General features: G+C 44.0%; 1 protein-coding gene across 7 annotated transcripts in view; it reads left to right on the top strand.

Moving 5' to 3' along the window:
- The window catches only part of BTRC (beta-transducin repeat containing E3 ubiquitin protein ligase), a 1,125,814-nt gene that overhangs the window by 936,932 nt on the left and 166,811 nt on the right, over window positions 1–22,071 (top strand). For all 7 annotated transcript variants that reach the window (XM_078643631.1, XM_078643626.1, XM_078643630.1 and 4 more), the window contains 2 exons: window positions 2,012–2,261; window positions 2,445–2,563. In XM_078643631.1, the coding sequence (XP_078499757.1) occupies window positions 2,012–2,261; window positions 2,445–2,563 (369 nt within the window). The remainder of the gene's footprint in view (window positions 1–2,011; window positions 2,262–2,444; window positions 2,564–22,071) is intronic.

Raw genomic sequence — 22,071 nt, 5'->3', positions numbered from 1 at the left:
CTGAAGTCTTAGAATTTGGATACCTTAACTTGCCTCCAGACTGTATGAACATCATTAAGGAGGCAAGACGACCGACTACTAGAGCATGCTATGCAGCTAAATGGAAGAGATTTGTTATTTACTGCAACAATAACCAAATCAACCCATTAGATGCTTCATTCAGAACATTATATGTTACCTACTGCATCTTCAAAGATGCAACCTAGCCTACTCCTCAAAAAGACTACAACTTGCTGCTATAGCAGCATACCTTCAAAATAGGCAACATCTTTCACTGTTTAGAGTACCAGCAATCAAGGCTTTTATGGAGGGCCTTAAAAGGGTGATTCCTCCAAGGCACCCACCTTCCCCAGTCTGGAACCTAAATATAGTACTTACCAGACTTATGGGGCCTCCTTTCAAACCTTTACACTCATGCGAATTGCAATTTCTAACTTGGAAGGTGGCATTCTAGATTGCCATTACCTCACTCAGGCGAGTTAGTAAGCTACAAGCATTAACAATTCAAGAACCCTTCATGCAAATACATGCTAACAAGGTAGTTCTTAGAACAAACCCTAAATTTATGCCAAAAGTCGTATCAACTTTCCATATTAATCAGTCAATAGAACTGCCAGTGTTCTTCCAAAATCCACAGTCAGTCGCGGAAAGAGCCCTACACACACTGGATGTAATCAGAGTTCTGCTTTATTATGTGGACAGAACAAAATCATTTAGGAAAACAAAGCAATTATTTGTTGCTTTTTCACCACAACATAAAGGGAATCCCATATCAAAGTAAGGAATAGCCAGATGGATAGTTAAATGCATTCAAATTTGTTATCAAAAAGCAAAATACACTTTAACCGTACCCCCAAGAGCACACTCTACCAGAAAAATGGGGGCATCCATGGCTTTCCTAGGAAATATCCCTCTTGAGGACATATGTAGAGCAGCCACATGGACATGGGGGCATCCATGGCTTTCCTAGGAAATATCCCTCTTGAGGACATATGTAGAGCAGCCACATGGACTACCATACACACTTTCACAAACTACTACTGTGAAGATGTGCAAGCAAAGCAGCAAGCTGCTGTAGGACAGGCTGTTCTCAAAACTCTCTTTTAAACTGCTGCAGCTGGAACAGGTAACCACCGCTAGAGGAGATACTGCTATACAGTCTATGCACAGATATGAATTCAGCAGCCCACATGCCTCGAACGGAATATGCTACTTACCAGTATGCATCTTTTCTTGGCATGTAGGGCTGCTGACATTCATATCGCCCGCCCTCCTCCCTGGTGCCTGTCGCAGCTCAGCATTATCTTTTGCAAGGCCATCTCTTACTTTACTATCTCCATCTCTGCTACAATGGCGAAAAACAATCTGAAGATGGAGAAGATGCCCATGCGCACTATGGTCCAGGGGAGGAGTCACCTATCTCGTGATACTTCGAAGACTCTACCAAGACAACAAGGTGCAATCATCCGGACCCAACACTAGGCGGCGATCTATGCACAGATATGAATGTCAGCAGCCCTACATGCCAAGAACAGATGCATACTAGTAAGTAGCATATTCCTTACTGTCGCATACAGAGCATTACCACTGAGTTTGGATTATGGTTTCAACAAGAGTTTGGGCTTAAATCATCAACACAGTAAACTGAGCGCGTTCACATCGACCTACAGTGAAAATATTATTTTAAATGATTTATCCGGAAAGAGTCCAGTGATCGGGGGAGGGGTGAACATAAATTTTTTCTTTGCCTTAAGTGATGGCAGTCTAAATATATTTTGTGTAAATTGCTGTTTATCATTCGTTGTACTTCCCCCCACGTCCAGCAATATGGGAGCAAGCTTCAATTAAAACGATTAATTGAGCGAGAAACAATAGTTGCAGTTTGAAACTGTGATTGCAACATATAATGTACTGTTCAAGGACATAAATTGCTTCTCATTTTATATGCATACTTTACACTTTAATCTGCCAAGTATTACTCAGCTGTTGCTAACCTTTTTTGTCGTTGCAGGGTTTGGGGCATTCTCAGAGGTGAGATGCTGAACACATTAATTCATCATTGTGAGGCAGTGTTACATTTACGTTTTAATAATGGGATGATGGTGACTTGCTCCAAAGATCGCTCCATTGCAGTTTGGGACATGACTTCTCCCACAGAAATTACTCTCCGAAGAGTACTGGTTGGACACAGAGCAGCAGTCAATGTCGTGGACTTTGATGACAAGTACATTGTGTCCGCATCAGGAGACAGAACAATAAAGGTAAGTTGTGTACAGATGTTAAGGTTGCAGTAATTAGGAACTAGAAACTGTTCAGCTGAATTCGTATTTTTGCACGCTTTAGAAAATGTACATTTAGTCATTTATTTTACAACTTACTTTTGAACACTATATTTAGATTGGAGTTTAATGTATGTTTTCTCCCTTATTTCTTTCCTGTATTAGGTTTGGAACACAAGCACATGCGAATTTGTAAGAACCTTAAATGGCCATAAACGAGGCATCGCTTGCTTGCAGTATAGAGATAGGCTAGTAGTGAGTGGCTCTTCAGATAACACAATCAGGTAAGATTGCTAGCTGTTATATCTTGGTGTTTCTCCTCTATTAGTACACTCCTAGATGTGGTTTACTAAATCGTTTGTGTTTAGAATGTGTCAATTCTCAGACACTGTGGTGGACCCTCGTGATGGCAGTCTACATCACGACACCCAAAAAAAAATAGTAATATATATATATATATATATATATATATGTTTATGTATTTGTGTGTCGTGATGCAGGCTGCCATCACGAGGGTCCACCTTATTGTCCTGATGCACCAGCAGTCCATTTCACGTAAGAAGTTGGGCTCTGTGGGATGGCCTCCACCAGAACTAGGCACTGTGTGCTTATTCAGGAATGGATTATGAACCCAACAAACCAGTGCTTAACTAGTAAATGAATGAGTGCTGGTGTCCAGGACGCTGTTCAGAAACATGCAGCCGTAGACCTAAATTCCCCACATGCCTCTTGAATCCATTAGCAGTGACTCCCTTCCCCTTTATCTCACTCTTTCAGGTTACTTTATTCTCCCTTTGTGACATTTTTCTCATCTTCCTCTATCTTTCCGTTTTGTGTGTTTTTCCCGCTCCTACTCGCGTAAATGCTGAAAAATTAATGCTGTTCCAAAATAATGAGTGCCAATGGCCTCCCCCCCCCCAAACTGGCAACCGCTGTCTGAAATTAAGCACTGTCTATAACACTAGAGATATACAATTGCTGTAACTTGTATGTACTTCTGACATTGGGACCCTGTCAAAATTGCAACTTGGGTCTTAAACTCAAAAACACCAAATAGTTACTAGCAACAACGCTGCCGAGAGGTATCTGGGATTGTGTGCACATTAGAGAAATGAGCACAATGTCAAATGACATTCCCAATGGTACATCTGGAAACATGTGACGTGTGCAGCTTTCAAGGCATACTTTAGAGACACGATGGATAAGACACTGATGTTGATATCGACGACAGTATCATCGATGACGATGGTTTAGACGACGGGCTCGTCGACGGGCTTATCGACGAGGGAGAAAACACCAGAAAAACTGGAAGGTGCACGGAAAAAGATAATTACAACGGAAATCACCTCACCGAGTAAGATTACGCCTCTGGTACCATCACACCTGCTGGAGAAGCAGGAATCCGAAGAGGAGGATGAAGGCCCTTTTGGTGATGCAAGTAGCCCTTCACAGTTACATGTGAAATGTCAAGACAATGACTTTGAGGAGGAATACGGGGAGTATCAATACCTTCCCCAACATCAGCATTATCATCAGGGTTACCAGGAAGAGATGGTTGGCATACCATCTTCCTTACTGATGGACCTGCAATTTATGTTGGCGGATTATAGAAAGAGGTTTCCACCAACTCCAGAATCTCAGGAGGTACCAGTACCTGCTCAGCGCCCACGCTCCATTCCAGCTACTCCTGTTAGAAATTGGGAGTTACTGCCAGAGCCCTTACCAAGATCACCTCAACCAATGCCTCAACAGGATCCAGTCACCACGGATGATGACCAAGAAGAGGGTGAGATAACGGACCCTAACAAGGAATTGGATGATTACCGTATCCCTTCTCCTTCTTCTCCCTCTCTAGTGCCGATTGACTCACCGCCGGAGGACATTGGCAGTTTTCATAATTTGATGGAAAGGGCGGCAAAAAGATTTGAACTTCCAATGTCAACCACCCAAACAGAATGCGTTTTATATGATTTCAAGGAGCCGTACTGGAAATCGGTTCGTGCCATCCCAATTGTTAACTACGTTTCGGAGGAAGGCCATGAAGACACCGGCTATGATCATACAGGTGCTCGCCAGGCTAGTGAAAAAGTATAAAGCTCCTTTGGATGCTCCAGCTTGTTTAGTGGGTCATCTCAAACCGGACTCTGTTATATCTCAAGCTGCTCAGCAGAAGTCCAAAAATCCGTCAGCACCGAGTACAACGCCTCCTGACAGAGAGGGTAGACGTTTGGATAATGCTGGGAAAAGATCTTCTTGCATGTCTGCTCTTCTTGTCAAATCTGCGAATGCCCTTGCCATCCTGTGCAGATATGACAGATGTTGGACTTGGCCCTTTTGGCAGGTTCACCCCTGAACTTTTTGCCTTTTAATGTTACATCAGTATAATGATTTCTGGTCTTTGCGCACTTTTGCACTGTGGCGCAGTGTAAAGTGCGTGTGCTCTCTGAGTTCATGTGTGAGATTGGCCTGCCCTCCCATAGGAATGCATGGGGGAAATGTGTGCCCATGGTAATTCCTGATGCGTGGGGAGTGCAAGGTTGAGTTTGGTATGTGCGAACTCGTGAGATTGAATGCTGCGCGATGATGTGTGCGTCTTTAATGTGTCTAGTGTGGAAGTGCCACTTCTAGAAGTTGGTGTGTCTGTGCAGTGAATGTGCTGGCTTGTGATTGGCTGGAGCTGGCTGGTGTGCCTGGCTCCAGAAGTCAGGATGGGTCTGCCCCGATGGTGAATGGGAGATCATCATGTTGATGGCCGGGGAGGAGTGCACCTGGGACCTGAATAGGGCTGGGCTTTCCCCTCACAATGCTGGCTCCACCCCCTGTGGTGTGTCCGATGTCCCTGACCCATCCTGTGAATACGGTACAAAAGGGGGTGGTGATGGACGGAGCATCTGAACCAATCAAACACTCACACCCAGTCAAGAGATCTGGGTTTGATCCATCACCGTTCTTTAGCTCACTCCGCCACCCCAGTTCAGACATGGCTATATGCAAATCAGTCTGACCCTGTGCCTCGTGGGGACAGTCCAGCCCGAACTGCCAAGCCATGCCCTCCCTGGACCGGAAACAAGCTTCCGAGGACCTAAATACTTATCTCAAAAAACAATCTTTTCTATGGTTTCCCTCCAAGACATTCTGCTACTCTTGAACCCAGGGCTCATATGACCACCTTAGGCCTGCAGGGTGTGTATTTCCACATCCCCATACTTCTTTCCCACAAGCAATACCTTCGGTTTTCAGTAGCCGGAGACCATTACCAGTTCAAGGTATTGCCATTCGGCCTCAAATCAGCCCCAAGAATTTTCACATAATGCATGGCTCCAATGGCGGCTTTTCTAAGGAGACAAAGGCACCAAGTGTTTCCTTACGACTGGTTAATCAAAGCGCCTTCTCGAGCATTGGCTCAGTGGTCAACAGTCGCATGCATAGAAATGTTTGCCGAGCTGGGCCTGACTCTGAACACGGAGAAGTCATCCCTCCATCCTGCAAGGAACGTCACGTACTTGGGAGCGATTCTGGACACCACAGTAAACAAGGCGTTTCCTTCTGTGGAAAGACAACGGAGACCAATCTCTCTATCCCAGGCGTTTGCAAAAAGAAAGTGTCTTTCAGTACGCCGTTACAAGTCATTGCTGGGAACAATGTCCTCTTGCATTCCTCTCGTTCCATTCTGCCGATTGAGAATGCATCTGTTGCAGGAGCAACTAGATCGGCAATGGCGTCAAGCAGTGGGATCCTTCCACGACATTGTGAAAATCACACCGGCCATGATTCAAGCGGTGGATTGATGGACTCTGCAATGAAATATCTCAGTCGGTCTTTCCTTCCTTACCGACCCGGCTCCGCTGGTCATTACTACCGATGCATCCCTGGAAGGTTTGGGAGCCTTTCTTCAAGTTCTCCGGGTCAGTGGTCGTTGGAAGTTCCAGGAGCAACAACTTCACATCAACCTACTAGAGCTCAAGGCTGTGAGATTAGCATTGCTGGCTTTCCTGCCGAAAATACAAGGATCAGCTGTACTAATCAGGACAGGCATTACGACAGCAATGCATTATCTCAACAAACACGGAGGTACAAGATCACTCTCCCTGTCTTAGGAAACCCCAAAAATATGGGAATGGGCTGTAATATCTCTAAAAGCGGAACATTTTCCAGGAGATCAGAATGTCAAGGGGGACACTCTGAGTAGGCTTAAATCAATCTGCTACGAGTGGGAGATCAATCAAGATATACTAAAAGAGATCTTCCTAAGATGGGGAGAACCATCAGTGGACCTCTTCGCAACAGCTAAGAACAAAAAATGTTGAGCGGCGGAGAGTGCTCTTCACTCACTAGATGTACAGCGCTGTCTCAAGTTTTATTTACAAAAGACAAAACCTTTCCGAAAGTCTTAAAATTTTTGTTTCTTTTAGTGCACCTAGGAAGGGTTTTCCTCCATCCATAGGAGGGATTGCCCGATGGACTTCCAGTGCAATACCATATTGTCATCAGGCGGTAGAGAAGCCGTTGAATGCACGGGTTCGTGCTCATTCTACAAGAGCAGTGTCCACTTCCACTGCTTTGTTTGCTCGGGTGCCTGTCCAGGATATCTGCAGGGCGGCTACTTGGAAGATTACACACACCTTTACCAGACATTACTGCCTGTATGCAGCCGCTGAGAAGGATGTGGCAGTGGGACAAGCGCGCTGAGAAACCTTTACCAGTGATTGTGAGCCCTCTTTCTCATCCCTCCTTCCTTTATGTGTTGCATATTCACATTTTATTGTTATGCTTTTTGATGTCACAGATTAAGAGTGTTATATATATTTTATTATCTTAATGTTGAAAGTGATCTCAATGTTGGAAGACATCTACAAGTATATATGCTTATAGTGTGCAGTTTTTCAATCCGTATGCTGCCTGAAGTCAGTTTTTCTGCACAATAAAATGTGCTGGTTTACTGCTTGCTATTCTGATTCAGGCATGTGAATCTATGAAAGCTCCAATACTGGAATAAGAAAACAAGTTACTTACCTGTAACTGTAGTTCTCCAGTATCGGAGGCTTTCATAGATTCACATGCGACCCACCCTCCTCCCCTGAGAAACTCACCTTTGGATTTTTGGCACAAAAGATATCTGAGGCACAAGTGCTCAAAAATCTGAGGGGCAAAAGGTTCTCTCAGGAGTGTTCTAGAGGGAGAGAGGTTATGATTGGTTCAGGGACAATTTTGATCTCTTTTACATAACAAGAGTTATGGGTTGCAAAATGGAAATGGGCCTAGGCCTCTTTCTAAGCATTGCTTTTTATATACCGGGGACTCCCATCTCAACGACGGGGAATGATTCAGGCATGTGACTCTATGAAAGCTTTGAATACTGGAGAACTACAGTTACAGGTAAGTAACTTGTTTTCTTCACTTTTCTCTAAGACCCGTTACTCCACTATGCACCCCTCTGCTCTACGCTAGTCCACTATACGTCACTCCACTCTATTCCACTGTACACTGCTCCACTATATGCCAATCTACTCTGCAGGATTCTACTCTGTGGCACTCCACACTATTTCCGACATGCTACTCGACTCAACGGCACTCCAGTCTTCACCATTCGACAGTACGCCACTCCACTCTGCACCATTGTGATCCTCTCTAAGCTATTCCACTCTACACAGGGCCGTAGCTAGAGCTTGTGGCGCCCGGGGCTATCCCTTAGATTGCTGCCTCCATGGGGGGGGGGGGGTGCTGGGGAAAAAGGACGGCGAGCACTTGAAAGAGGTCCGAGAGACACATAGTATTACCGCTAACAGCAATTATTTTCTTACTTTTGGTCCAGCCGCACCTCCTCCGGCTCAGCTGGGAGACCGGGTGGTGTGCTTGGGTATAAAGGTTCCTGCATGAGACTCGTGTACCTGGACATCAGGACATCAGGAACTGTATTTAATGTAGACTGTTCAGTGGGCTATTACTTTTGCGACAGAGATCATTTTCTTACTTGTGGTTCAGCCGCAACTGCGGCTGAGCGGGAAGACATGATGACAGACTTAGACATGGGTGTAAAAGCCCCTGCTCAATAGTTACTTGTCTAGTAGCAGTTTTGACTCTCCATAAAATTGTGCATATAGGGTTAAAATGCATGCTGCAAAGATCAGCTCTTTTGCACCTGTTTCTGGTATTTATAGGTTTCCTTAATCTTTGAATGATTTTGCCCGTGAGAAAGTGTCACTCCTCATAGCTGCCAAGGTTTCAGATTGCTATGAGTGACATTTTCATTACTTCTGTGTAATTATGAGTGACATTCCAACGACTATGAGTGACACTTTCCCGCAAGAAAGATGAAGCAGTGAAGACGATGGAATCATACAAATGTCAGAAATTACACTCATTTGAGCATAGCTGCTAATGTTTCAAATTGCTTATGGGTGAAATTTCATAGATTCAGTGGATTTACGAAACGAAAGACATTTAACAACTCAATGTATGACAGGTAGAGCTACACTTTCTTGCGGCCAAAAATAATGCAATGAAGTCCATGAAAACAGACACATTTCGGAAATCACACTGATTTGAGCAATAAGAAATTCCAACTCAGTAGCATCTGCTTTTAAAGCAATTATTTAATTTTTAAATAATCAGCACCCACCACCCCAACCTCCGCTTCAGGTGTGGCTGAACCACAAAAATCAAAGGGTTCTCTGTGACAAAAGAATGAACCCACTGAGCTATCTACATATAACACAGTTCATTACAATACAATATGCTGGTAACTTTATTTGCAGTATGCATATGAACTCTCTGCTCTACTTAATAGTGAGTGAAAACAGCCATGAGCCAAAAGTCTGACACAGACAGCTCTCCAGCGCGGATATTAATCATCTGCCTTATCTGTGACCAAGCAAGTCTCATACTGCTTGTAGTAACACTGTCAAGCAAAGATATTAAACCCTTTAACTAAACTAGCAGTTTTGATGATTTATTAGTGCAGACAAAACTCGGAGATGGCCTTCATTTACAGCACAGACAACTTTAGTGTACCCATTTACTAGGTGCTATGCTGTGCTGGAGCCCCCTCGCCATTCTCTTAATAAACATTTTGAATTTCAGGAGCAGATTATTAAATTAATATCTGACTTACCTGGTGTGGTCTCTTGATAGAATGATCCACTGAGAGGAGTTGCCTGCGTGCCACAGCAAGATCGTTAGCCTGTCTCTTAAGAGTCCGACAGCGAGCCCTCCCGCACTGTATCCTCAATCTGTGCCACCTGCTCTCACTACGAGACTCACGCTTGCATGGTGAGTCCGGGGCACTAGTTGGGCTCTGACTGCCTGGGCAGGGCACAGCAACAGGATAGTGTCGAGGTCATGAGGTGAACAGGTGATGATCGATTCTCAAACACCGGCTGCAGAGGAACAGCAATTAATTCCTCGGTGCCTTGGGGCCCGGCTGGCGGGCAGAAAATTGAAACATCCTGTTACAGCCTGGGACAACGTAAGGAGGACCTGATAACACCCAGGAACTTTTACAAAAAGTTGGTTTGGCGCTAGTTTATTTTAAATAGCTTCTTTTGAAATAGAAAGCCTACGTTCCGAAGACTAATTAATGCATTTGGTAAGTATGTGCCCCTGCAGAGTGAGTGGAGTTAGAGACGAGTAGCAGCAGCTGCGTCTCCTCAATCCTTTGTCCGTGCACCGGCCCGACTCTCCCGTAGAGAGAGAGAGAAGCTGTCACACCAGCCAGCCTTCGGGGAAAGCACGGAAAATGTGGGAATGAGCCGCCCTTGCCCTGCCACCTTCTAGATTTATATTATAAAAGCAATGCACGGCACTTTCCACTACCTGGAAGTGCTGTGCTTTAGAAATCACACGAGCGCACTTAGGCTTACCAGAGAGCAATTTTAACACCATGCGCAGTGATAAGATCAGTGCCTGCTGCGCCGTGATTTATTTTAACTAGCCGCGCGCCCGCCTGTAACGAGTGGCGCCTGCATCACAACGTCATGAACGTGGTGATTAATCATGCTGAGGCGCATGTCCGGTGAATTTCTGTCTCATTGTAGCACTCTGCCACTCCCACACACAAACTCAATACCTTTGGCAATTTTGAAAGCACTGCAGGCGCTGGTGCACTGGCGCACTAGCAGTTACTAAACAACAAGAAGCAGGTCAGGTGTGCACATTCCACGCAGCTTTGCACTTTTAAACGCGGCCGCGGCACTGGGTCTGGACTCTGTGTTCACAAATAAATTATAAAGGCCGTCTCCAGTGCCGCGGCCGCCTCAAAAATAGTGCCGCCTGGGGCGGACCGCCCCCCCTAGCTACGCCGGTGACTCTACAACACCCCACTCAACTCTAAGATACACAGTTCCACTCTACGACACACTACTCCACTGTATCCCACTCCAGTATATGCTTTTGGACTGCATGCCACTCCACTCTACAGTATTCCACTGTATGCTACTCTGCTCCACGGCACTCCATTCTACGCCACTCCACTGTAAGAGACTCCAATCTACGCCATTCTATGCAATTCCACTCTTTGTCACTTTAGTCTGCGCCACTCCACTTTACGCTATTTAACTGTATGACACTCCACTCTATGGTATTCCACTGTACTTCACTCCACTCTACTCAACTCCATGCCACTCCACTGTACTTCACTTTAAAAGACTGTACTCATCTTAAAGACACTCTACGTCCCTCCACTATACCACACAATACGCCACTCTAGTTTACAACAGTGTACTCCAGTCTACGCGAGTGTACGGCACTCTACTTTAGTCTATGCCACTATACGACACTCTACCCAACCCCCTGTTTTCCACTCCACGCTGAGACACACTACTCCATGTTACACTACTGCACTCCACTATTCCACCTTACGTCACTCAACTCTACGACACTCCATGCCACTCCACTCTAGAACACTTTAATACACTCTGTGATAATCCACTCTACTCCACGCTACAACACTTTCTGACACACCAGTCCACTACATTGTATGACACACCACTTCAGTCTGACAGGTTACACCACTGTATTGTATGTCAGTCCACTCTATTAAACTCCACGCCACTCTACAACATAACTTTCTACTCTGACACTTTACTCTACTCTATGCTTCACCACTCCACTCTGATACTTTACCCCACTCTACGCCACTGTACAATACTCCACTCTATACCACTCCACTCTGTGACACTCTACTCCACTCTATGCAACTTTACACTACAAGACTCTACTACATTCTATGCTACTGTATGACATTCTACTCCACTCCATGCCCCTACGTTACACTGTCCAACACTCTACTCCAAGCAATAAATAAAGAGGACTTTAATTTCTGTTTATCTTGTTCATTTGGTGCTTAAACAAGACAGAGGTCAAATGTCAGGTTTATCTTCTGACATAATATTCTTTTGACATGGGATTGGTGTTTACTTTTATTACTCTGACTCCATATTGAGGAGTTTTTAAAGTGAATTATATGACAATCTTAGGATGTTGTTCTTTTGCCACACACAACAAAATCTAAAGGCCTATAAATAAACTGTATGCATTCAGCAGTTAGGGAAACAAAAATTTAGTACATTTTTTAATAGGATCAAAACACATAAAGACACTTTAATTGGTGATGCACAAATGATAAATATTCACAGAAACCTAATTTCCACACATCATTTGCGTACAATATAGTTTTATCAGTAGAAATGTATGTCTGTGCAAAGTTAGTGGTCATTTCAATGGAAAGTGTGCGGTCTGTTAATGACAGTGCTCTACCAAAGGATACTTGAGTTACATTAAAAAAACACTACTTATGTCCCTTAAAGGTAGGTGTGTCGAGAAAATTCATAAAAGGTGGGCTGTGGTTCTAGAAAGTGTGGGAACCACTACTGTACTCCACACTCTGCCCCTACATTCCACTGTACAACACTCTACGAGACTTTCCAGCACTCTACACAACACCACTGTATTCTACGACATCCCACTTCACTCTGACATGTTACTCCACTGTACGCCATGCGACTCCCCTTATTATATGAGACATCACTGTAAGACACTCTCCTGCACTGTACGACACTCTTCTACACTGTACTGTACAAGACTTCATTTAAAACCCCACTAAACAACACTAGGCTCTATGATTTGAAACACAATTGTTTTTTAAACGATTCAAATTCAATGATAAAAACATTATCATTAACGTTATAGTCAGGAAAAATGTATTTATTTTTTCAATACAAACCAAACTTAAATTACCCAAACGTTAGAAATTCTGAAGTTAGAGTTATACCTTAAATTTAAAATGTACATACCACCTTTAAATGACTATAAATGTATTTATTTTCTCTGTACAAGCCAAAAAAAGTACACAAACATTAGAATTTTCAAAGTTATAGTTATAAATTAGATTAACAATTTACGCACCACCTTCAGATTATTTTATTTCGGTCACCTCCATACATGGTGTAGTGAAGTTGGAAACCACACTACCTTAACTATAACTCTCACCTTCTCCATGCACTGCTTATACCATTTCATATTACATCACTTATACTATCTGAAATTATAGCATTCATAACAACACTTATGACATCACAAATCACATAATTTGCCACAACACAGAACATGGTAGAGTGGCGATTCATAGTTAATGTTGTGTGGCTACCGAGTTCACTACACTGTGTATGGAGGTATGCAAGTTGTATTCATTTGGAGGTGATGCGTAACAGAACTAGTTACTGATGCTGTTCATGAAAGGCATTCACAAGTGATGCACTTTTTAGAATCACAGCAAGAAAGTCCTGCATTTATTACAGCTTGCTTGAGTACAGCTCTTACATTAACAGATCGTAAATTGGGAACTCTGTGGTAAGCAATGGATGGCAGTTTTGAAAAATCCGTTTGCAGTTTTTTTTCAAGTAGATGATCAAATGAACATATTTGGGAGCTGATGAATGATAGTCAACCACAAATGGGATTTTTTCACGTGAGTCTGCTGTTCGTATTTCAAATAAGTTCTTCCCATGGTAACTGCAAAAACATGTCCGTTTGTTGCTGTATGATATGCAGAAGATAGCTTTGCATTTTAAATAATCTCTTTCTTTCTGCTGTTGGTATTCCAGATGAGTGCTTCCCTAGATACCTGCAAAGTCATGTTAGTTTGTTGCTGTATGATATGCAGAGGATAGCTTTGCATTTGAAATAATCTAGCAAGCTCCTTTAGATGTGTTTCAAGGTTGTCCTCCGTGTTGCAAATGTGTCCTATTTTCAGTGCTTGGTTGTAGATGATGCTGAGTTTATAGTGATGTGGGCGATATTAAGACCAGTTTAGATACTAATGTACATCTGTAGGCTTGTGGTATAGATCAGTTAAAAAATGTTTGTTTAAAAACGGTGAGTAGCACATCCAGAAAAGGGGCATGATGATTCGGTTTGGTATTGCTTCTGGTGAATTTGATGGTAGGATGAATACTGTTGATATAATATGTAAATTCTTAATTTTTTCTACTCCTGCATTCCATATTATAAATATGTCATCAATGTATCTGAGGGTCTTATTATGAATTTGGGGGTGTGGGAGCAGAGCTGCCGCCCTTCTCCCAAACTGCCACCCTGCTCCCACACTGCCTGCCCTCACCCACAATGACACCCCACTCCCACACCATCAAAGCCAAGACAAACTGTCCGCCAGATTATGACTAGTTAAGTCGCTGGCAGGCAACTCTTTGGCGTTCCCACGGTGATGCCTTTAAAATAGGCACAGCACTTGGAACGTCAAAGCATGTTCCTGCACGGACCGAAATGCACAATGTTTTGCATTTTGTTCTGTGCAGGGGGGCACACTATGGTCCCCCCTGCATGCACCCCATGGTGCAGACGCACCCTTTGTTTCCTCACCGCCACACTTTTCATGGCGGTGAGGAAACTTGTAATATTGACGGGCCGCAGCAGCCCCGCCAAGCATATTGCAGCCTGAGGACTGCTGTGCAACTGCCAAGGAATGGTGGTTCCTTGGTGGCTGCTGTGGTTGCAGCGGGCCGCTACAGTGAGTCTGGTGGTCTTTGGGCCTTCAGACTCATAATAAGGGCCTTAGCCATAATAGTAATTTGATGCTAGAAGTAGCAAGTATATAGTCCTTTAATTTGCCCACAAAGAGGTTTGTGTAGGATGGAGCCAATCCAAGTGCCAATGGAAGGCCCTTTGTAATGATGATGAATTCCAGGAAGCAGAGCTGCTTTAAGAAAAAGTTTATTCCATGTGTACAGGAGCCCACAAAGTGTGTCTGCGTCCTGTGGTTTTCCAGCCACAACTGACAGGCTCTTGTTTTTGGAACCCACAGATTGATTCAGCAGATGATCTGAATAAACTTTTACAGTCTTTCCCAGAGGTGTTTGATTCTAAAATTGGTAACAATACCAAGTTTGAGCATCCCAAAAAACGCAAAAGAATGCCAATTCCTCTTGGTGTGCGGTAGGATCCTGAACAATTCTTGGATAAATTGGTGAAAGATGGTGTAATCACATTTACTGAATAATCAGAATGGCTCAAATGCGGGCAGATGCGTGAAGGATGCTAATGAGTGGAGCGGAGCCCAATGACGTTGGGCAGGGGTGTGGCATGAGGCTCACAGTGAATTTTAGGTGCTTGTGCCCTTTCTGAAACGCGGTTCACACAGTGTCAAAATATGCTGTATACACAGTCCCCACAGTGCCAACCCTTGTTGCTGAAACTCCTAATCAGGAGTGAATTCCAGGGTGCACTCAGGCAGACAAACAGCCTGCCTCCACAGGTCTCGCAGTCTTAGTGTGTGCGACATGACAAGGGTCTGGAATTGTAGAAAATAAAGTTGAGCTCCTGCAGTTCCTTTCATGGCCATATGTAATGATGTTAAATGCCAGGAAGCAGAGCTGCTTTAAGAAGATTTTTTTCCATATGTGCAGGAGCCCACGAAGTACGTCTGTGGTATTCCAGCCACAACGGACAGTCTCATGCTTGTGCACCTGCATGGTTCCTTTCATCATATATTTGTTTCTAACACACCATTACTCTCTCGTAACTGCAGGTAGTGTTTTCATTGAAGGTAACATTGTTGGGTTTAAGGATAACTCTTGCAAAGTTGGTAAGCACTTTGGTTAATGGCTTTTCACAATTCTTTTATGAAGAGCTTCAGCTCATGCCATAAGACCACCCTCATGTGGTCTGTTGGTGTATAATGATATAACGTCAAATGTAGCGAGAAGGGTGTTCTCATTAAATGTGTAGGTTTGGGTTTGGTTTAAGTTTTCAACATGTGAAGAATGTGACCAGAATCCTTAACAAATAATGGAAGCTTCTGGACAATGGGCTGGATGTGCAGGCCAACAAATAAAGATAGTCTCTCAGTGGCTGTATCTCTGCTAGGGGTGATGGGATGGCAAGGATTGTTCATTATTCATTTTGGGAAGTATAGAAAATCTCCCAGGTCTTGGTTTAGGATGAACAAGCATACCTGCTTCCTTTTCATCAATGAAATTTAAGCTCCTATACTTTACAATCATGTTCTTAATTTCTTTGTTCAAGTCTTCTGTGGGATCAGTTTCTAAAGGTATGTAAGTGTTGGTATCCATTAGTTGTCTCATTCCTTCTTCGTTATAATCACTTACTTTCATAGCAACCACTGCACCACTTTTGTTTGCCAGTTTTATAATGGCATCCATCCTGTACTGCATGTGGTGGAGAGTGTTTCTTTCTTCTCTGGTAATGTTGTTGAAAATCCTTTTAGATGTGGATTCCTTGATGAGGTTGTTGACAGATAAAATGTACATATTAAGTACAGGAGTTATACCACATTGGAGAGTCCATGATTTGTTGTGGCAGAACTTCTTCAATGAATCTGGAAGATAGCTTGACAGATCAACATCAGAATTATTGTTAAAGAATTATGCAAGTCAGCATCTTCTCTCAAAGGTTTTTAGATCTCTCATCATGTTGGCAGTATTATGGTCCTTCGGTACAGAGCAGAAATAGAGGCCGTTGCTTAAGAGCTGTATTTCACCTGGTGATAGGAGCCCTCCTGTTACGTCAACAACACTGTCAGAGTTCTGGAAGGGTTGTAGCTGGCTGGTGCTATCAAGTATTTGCAGTTACCTAGGCAAGCATTATTTATTTGGAATACCAACAGCAGAAACAAAAGTGACAGAATCGCACTTGTGGCTATCATCCATCATCTCCCAACTACAAAATCATAATGTAAAATGAATATCCCTTAATATCCATTTGTGAAAAACTGCATATGTTTTCTCAGAAACCGCCAGCCATTACTTACTGCAGAGCACCCAATGTTCGATCTCCTATTATGAGAGCAGAACTCAAGCAAGCTGTAACAAATGCAGGGTTTCATTGCTGTGATTCCAAAAGGTGCATCACGTGAATACCTTTTACAACTATTGTCAGTAACTAGTTCTGTTAAGAGCTGGACCTATGGCATAAGATAGCATCTTACATGTTGCTGAACATGCATTATTTTTGTGGTTCAGCACCAACAGCAAAGCTGTAAAAATCAATATGTTGGCCAAACAATGAATGAACTTTGTGTACAAGTCAGGCAACACAAATCAGCAATAATTCGTAAGAACCCTGTAGCCAATCATTTTAACTTTGTGGACCATTTGCTAGCAGATTTGAAGATTTTCCTAGTGGAACATGCCTTAAAGGAAGAACTACTGGACTCCAGAGAAATCTTCTGGATGTACTGTTTAAAATCATTACATCCAGATTCTAAACATCACAATATTTTTCTTTTAAATTAAAGCACTTCAGTACACTACTCAAAAACAACCTCTAAAACCCTATTAAAAAATAGCATAAATAAGATATACAATAAATAATAGACGTAAATTAAATTATAAAAACGAAATTTAAAATTTCTATTTCAGTTAAAAATGACATACACTACCCATTATTATAACCCTATAAACCTTATGAAAGACAAAAGACCAATGAAAAAGTAACATAAATAACATGCAAAATTAATAGAAACATTAAATTGAGTTAAAACTACAAAAACAATTTAAAAAATGAATTATAATCAACAATTTATTACACTAACAACCCAACTTCCTGTAAAACCCAAAAAACAATGAAAACAAGAAACCCATAACATATGAAAGTAATTAAAAAAATTACAATTACAAAAACAAAACTATAAAAATGATTAGAATTAACAAAATGTATATACTAAGCATTCAAACGCCAGTAAAACCCAAAAATCCAAACTACAAGAATATTATATATGTATATTTATTTTATTATTCATATTTTTATTTTTTAAACTATAAAATTCTCAAAAATATTTATAAAATTTCAAAAATATAAATAAAGAAATCATACACCCAGAAACCAACATAATGAACAACCCCAAAATAAATAAAGATAATTAATGTAAAATATTTATTGAAAATACCAAATATACATTTCTAAACAAATATTTAAAAAACATACTATTTGATCCAGTAACTACACAGAAACTAGACCAATTAATAAACATGACTTTTTTTTATATAAATTAAAAAAAGAATAAATATAAACTTAAAAAAATGTAATTACATAAACTACCCACCCAAACCCCAAAATAACCACAATCCGAATAAATACCAAAAAACAAATATTAAACAATTACTGCAACTAAAATAATTCAGACATTTAAAAACAATTCAATCAATCAATCAATCAATCATGCCATTTGTATAGCGCACTACTCACCCGGGAGGGTCTCAAGGCGCTTGGGGGGAGGGGTATGCTACTTCTCGAACAGCCAGGTCTTGAGTTGTTTCCTGGAGGCGAGATGGTCCTGGGTCAGCCGAAGGTGGATGGGGAGGGAGTTCCAAGTCTTGGCAGCCAGTTAAGAGAAGGATCTTCCTCCGGCGGTGGCTCTTCGGATGCGTGGTACGGCTGCGAGGGCGAGGCTGGTGGACCGTAGCTGGCGGGTGGGCGTGTAGAAGGTCAGGCGGTCGTTGAGGTACTTGGGGCCCAGGTCGTGGAGAGACTTGGGTGCGTGGGTGAGGAGCCGTAACGTGATCCTCTTGTCGACGGGGAGCCAGTGCAGGTTCCTCAGGTGGCTGGAGATGTGGCTGCGTCGGGGGACATCCAGGATGAGTCGGGCGGAGGCGTTCTGGATACGCTGGAGTCTTTTCTGTAGCTTGGCTGTGGTTCCGGCGTAGAGGGCGTTTCTGTAGTCCAGTCGGCTGGTGACGAGTGCCTGGGTGACAGTCTTCCTGGTCTCCGTCGGGATCCAGCGGAAGATCTTGCGAAGCATGCGCAGGGTGTTGAAGCACGATGAGGAGACAGCGTTGACTTGTCTGGTCATCGAGAGGGAGGGGTCCAGGATGAAGCCCAGGTTGCGTGCGTGGTCGGTTGGCTTGGGTGCGGTGCCCAGGGCTGGGGGCCACCAGGAGTCGTCCCAGGCGGAGGGCGAAGATCCCAGGATGAGGAGTTCCGTCTTGTCCGAGTTCAGTTTCAGGCGGCTGTCCTTCATCCACTCGGCGACGTCTTTCATCCCTTCGTGTAGGCAGGTTCTGGCGGTGTCGGGGTCTCTGGTGAGGGAGAGGATCAGCTGGGTGTCGTCGGCGTAAGAGATGATGTTGAGGTTGTGCTGGCGTGCGATGGCTGCGAGAGGTTTCATGTAGATGTAGAAGAGGGTGGGGCTGAGTGAAGATCCTTGCGGGACGCCGCAGATGACTTCGGTGGCCTCGGAGCGAAACGGGGGGAGGCGGACTCTTTGTGTTCTTCCGGCAAGGAACGAGATGATCCACTCCAGTGCCTTCTCTTGGATACCGATGTTGCTGAGGCGCTGGACTAGGGTGCGGTGGCAGACCGTGTCGAACGCAGCGGAGAAGTCCAGGAGGATGAGGGCCACTGTTTCCCCCTTGTCGAGCAGGGTCCGGATGTCATCGGTGGCTGCGATGAGGGCGGTCTCGGTGCTGTGGTTGGCTCTGAAGCCGGACTGCGAGGGGTCGAGGGATCCGTTCGTCTCGAGGAAGGCGGTCAGCTGTCTGTTGACGATCTTCTCGATGACTTTAGCAGGAAAAGGGAGGAGCGAGATGGGGCGGAAGTTTTTGAGATCGGTGGGGTCCGCTGTAAGTTTCTTCAGGAGGACGCTGATCTCGGCGTGCTTCCAGCTCTCCGGGAAGGTGGCGGTGTTGAAGGAGGCGTTGATGATGTTCCGGAGTTGGGGTGCGATGGTGGAGTCGGCCTTGTTGAAGACGTGGTGTGGGCAGAGGTCGGTCGGTGATCCGGAGTGGATGGTGTTCATCGTGCGGGCTGTGTCTTCGGTGGTCACCGTGGTCCAGGTGCGAAGGGTGGCGGTGGGGGGCGTTGGTTCTACGGTTGGGTGTGTGGGTGGGGCGCCGAAGCTGTTGTGGATGTCGGCGATCTTGCGGTGGAAGAACGAGGCGAGGGAGTCGCAGAGGTCTTGTGACGGAGTGATGTCGTTGGTGCCGGTGCTGGGGTTGGAGAACTCCTTGACGATAGTGAAGAGTTCTTTGCTGTCGTGGGCGTTGTTGTCCAGTCGTTCCTTCAGGGATTTCTTCTTGGTGGTGCGGATGAGCTGGTGGTGCTTGCGGGTAGCGTGTTTGAGGGCGGTCATGTTGTCGGTGGTCCGGTCGAGGAGCCAGGCTTTCTCGAGGGTGCGGCAGGTCTTCTTGGAGTCCTTGAGGTCGTCGGTGAACCAGGATGCCTTCTTGCTTCTGGGTTTGCTGGGAGGGTTCTTTAGTGGCGCGAGGTCGTCGGTGCAGGCGGTCAGCCACTGTGTGAAGTTGCGGGCTGCTTCGTTGGGGTCTGTTGTGTTGGCGGGTGGGCTCTGGCTGAGGGAGGTGGTGAGCTGGTCTGCGGTGATCTTGCTCCAATTCCTGTGAGGTACCTGTTGCGGATGGTGGTGGGTCGTGGATCTTTTGAAGCTGAAGTGGACGCAGCTGTGGTCGGTCCAGTGGAGTCCGGTGGCGTGGCTGAAGGTGATGTACTTGCTGGAAGAGAAAACGGGATCAAGCGTGTGGCCGGCGTAGTGGGTGGGGGTGTTGACCAATTGCTTGAGTCCGAGGTTGGCGAGGTTTTCCAGCAGGGCGGTGGTGTTGCGGTCCTTGTTGTTCTCCAGGTGGAAGTTGAGGTCCCCGAGGAGGATGTAGTCGGAGGAGTGGAGGGCGTGCGGGCTGATGAAGTCTGTGATGTCTTCGCTGAATTGTGTGCGTGGTCCCGGGGGTCTGTAGACGAGGGTGCCTCTGAGGGTCGGCTTAGGGTCGGTTTGAATCTGGAAGTGGAGATGTTCGGCTGCGGCGAAGGAGTCGTTGGCGTCGGTCGTGATGCGGATGGTGTTCCTGTGGACGATGGAGATGCCACCTCCGGTCTGGTTGATACGGTCCCTCCTGATGATCTTGTACCCGTCCGGTATGGCGATGGCGATGGCGATGTCGGGTGCAGAGGAGGCGTTCATCCAGGTTTCCGTGAGGAAGGCGACGTCCGGTGATGTAGCGTCGAGGAGGTTCCAGAGTTCAACGGCGTGTCTGTGGACGGAGCGGGTGTTGATCAGGATGCACTTGAGGTGGTTGCTGCTGGTGTTTGTCTTGGCGGGTGCGGGGCAGGTTCGGAGGCAGGTGAACTTGCAGGTGCAGCAGGTGAAGGGTCCGTGGGTGCGTCTCGGGGTGGCTCGGCAGCAGGCGTGGGTCCAGCCGGCATTGAGTGCGTTGAGAAATTAGAAATGTAAATATATTTAATACACTACCCACCCTAATTCTCTACAATACCCAGCACCTCGAAACAAATATCACTTTGTTTTTGATATATTATTAATTTATATAAAATGTGTGTATATATTTTTTGAAACTACAACAGACCTATTAAACATATATGAACACATTTAACATCAAAAGAAGCAATATCAAATTTAAATATGAATCAATATATTTTTATGACACACAAATTATAAAACAGCATTTAAGTTTTAGATATTTAAATCTTTGATAATATTGTACAAAATGGAAAAGCAATATACTTAACCAATGATAATGCTTACCTTGATACAATGACACTGTTGATATTTAGTACTATAGATATTCCGGCTACGAGAGTAAGGGTGCACACCATGTGAAGTGCTTACTTTCTTTCTTTTACCTAGGCAGACCAATGTTGATTTAGTTCTATGTTTCCATGTTCTTGCAATTTTGCACATTTACATATCATATGTAGCATAGTCCCTGTAGATTTGTAGCATCTTGCCTGTAGTCCTCAACTTGAATTTGATGTATGGCAGTTTAAAATCAATCCTTTATTCCTCTTTGGCGGATAGTGTTTTCTACCACCTCCTGTGGAGTGTTAACTACAGGAAAATATTCTTCACCTAATTATGAGTTCTCGCTTTCTCTTGGAATTCATAGTTATATGTGGGCAATTGACATTGGGCAGCTCCCTCTGCAGAGGATAATAATCACTGCTAACCCCTCAAAGCAAAGTGCAATATGTTTTAAGGATAAGTATTCTTGAAAATGACATCAGATCATTTATTACATAATTTACACAAGAACAAAATTTTAGTAAGTAAATCTCATTACAAATTGAAAAACTGGATTACTAAAATAAAAATATAATCAAATAGACTAGAATTACCGCAAAAAAATTTAGGTTGTTAAAAAAATATGTATATAGTTAAAAATATTTATAATGGTTTGTAAAAGATTTTCAATAGCTCTCACAATTTTATACCAGCTCATCCAAGCTTTTTTCAAATCACAAAAACTTTGAAGGTTTGAATAACTTCTTTTCATATTTATAGACTGCTATGATTTACCTC

The sequence above is a fragment of the Lissotriton helveticus genome, chromosome 5_1, assembly GCF_964261635.1.
Source record: "Lissotriton helveticus chromosome 5_1, aLisHel1.1, whole genome shotgun sequence".
Lineage (NCBI taxonomy): Eukaryota > Metazoa > Chordata > Amphibia > Caudata > Salamandridae > Lissotriton > Lissotriton helveticus.
The sequence above is the reverse complement of the archived record's forward strand: the minus strand, read 5'-3'. Positions and strand labels throughout refer to the sequence as shown.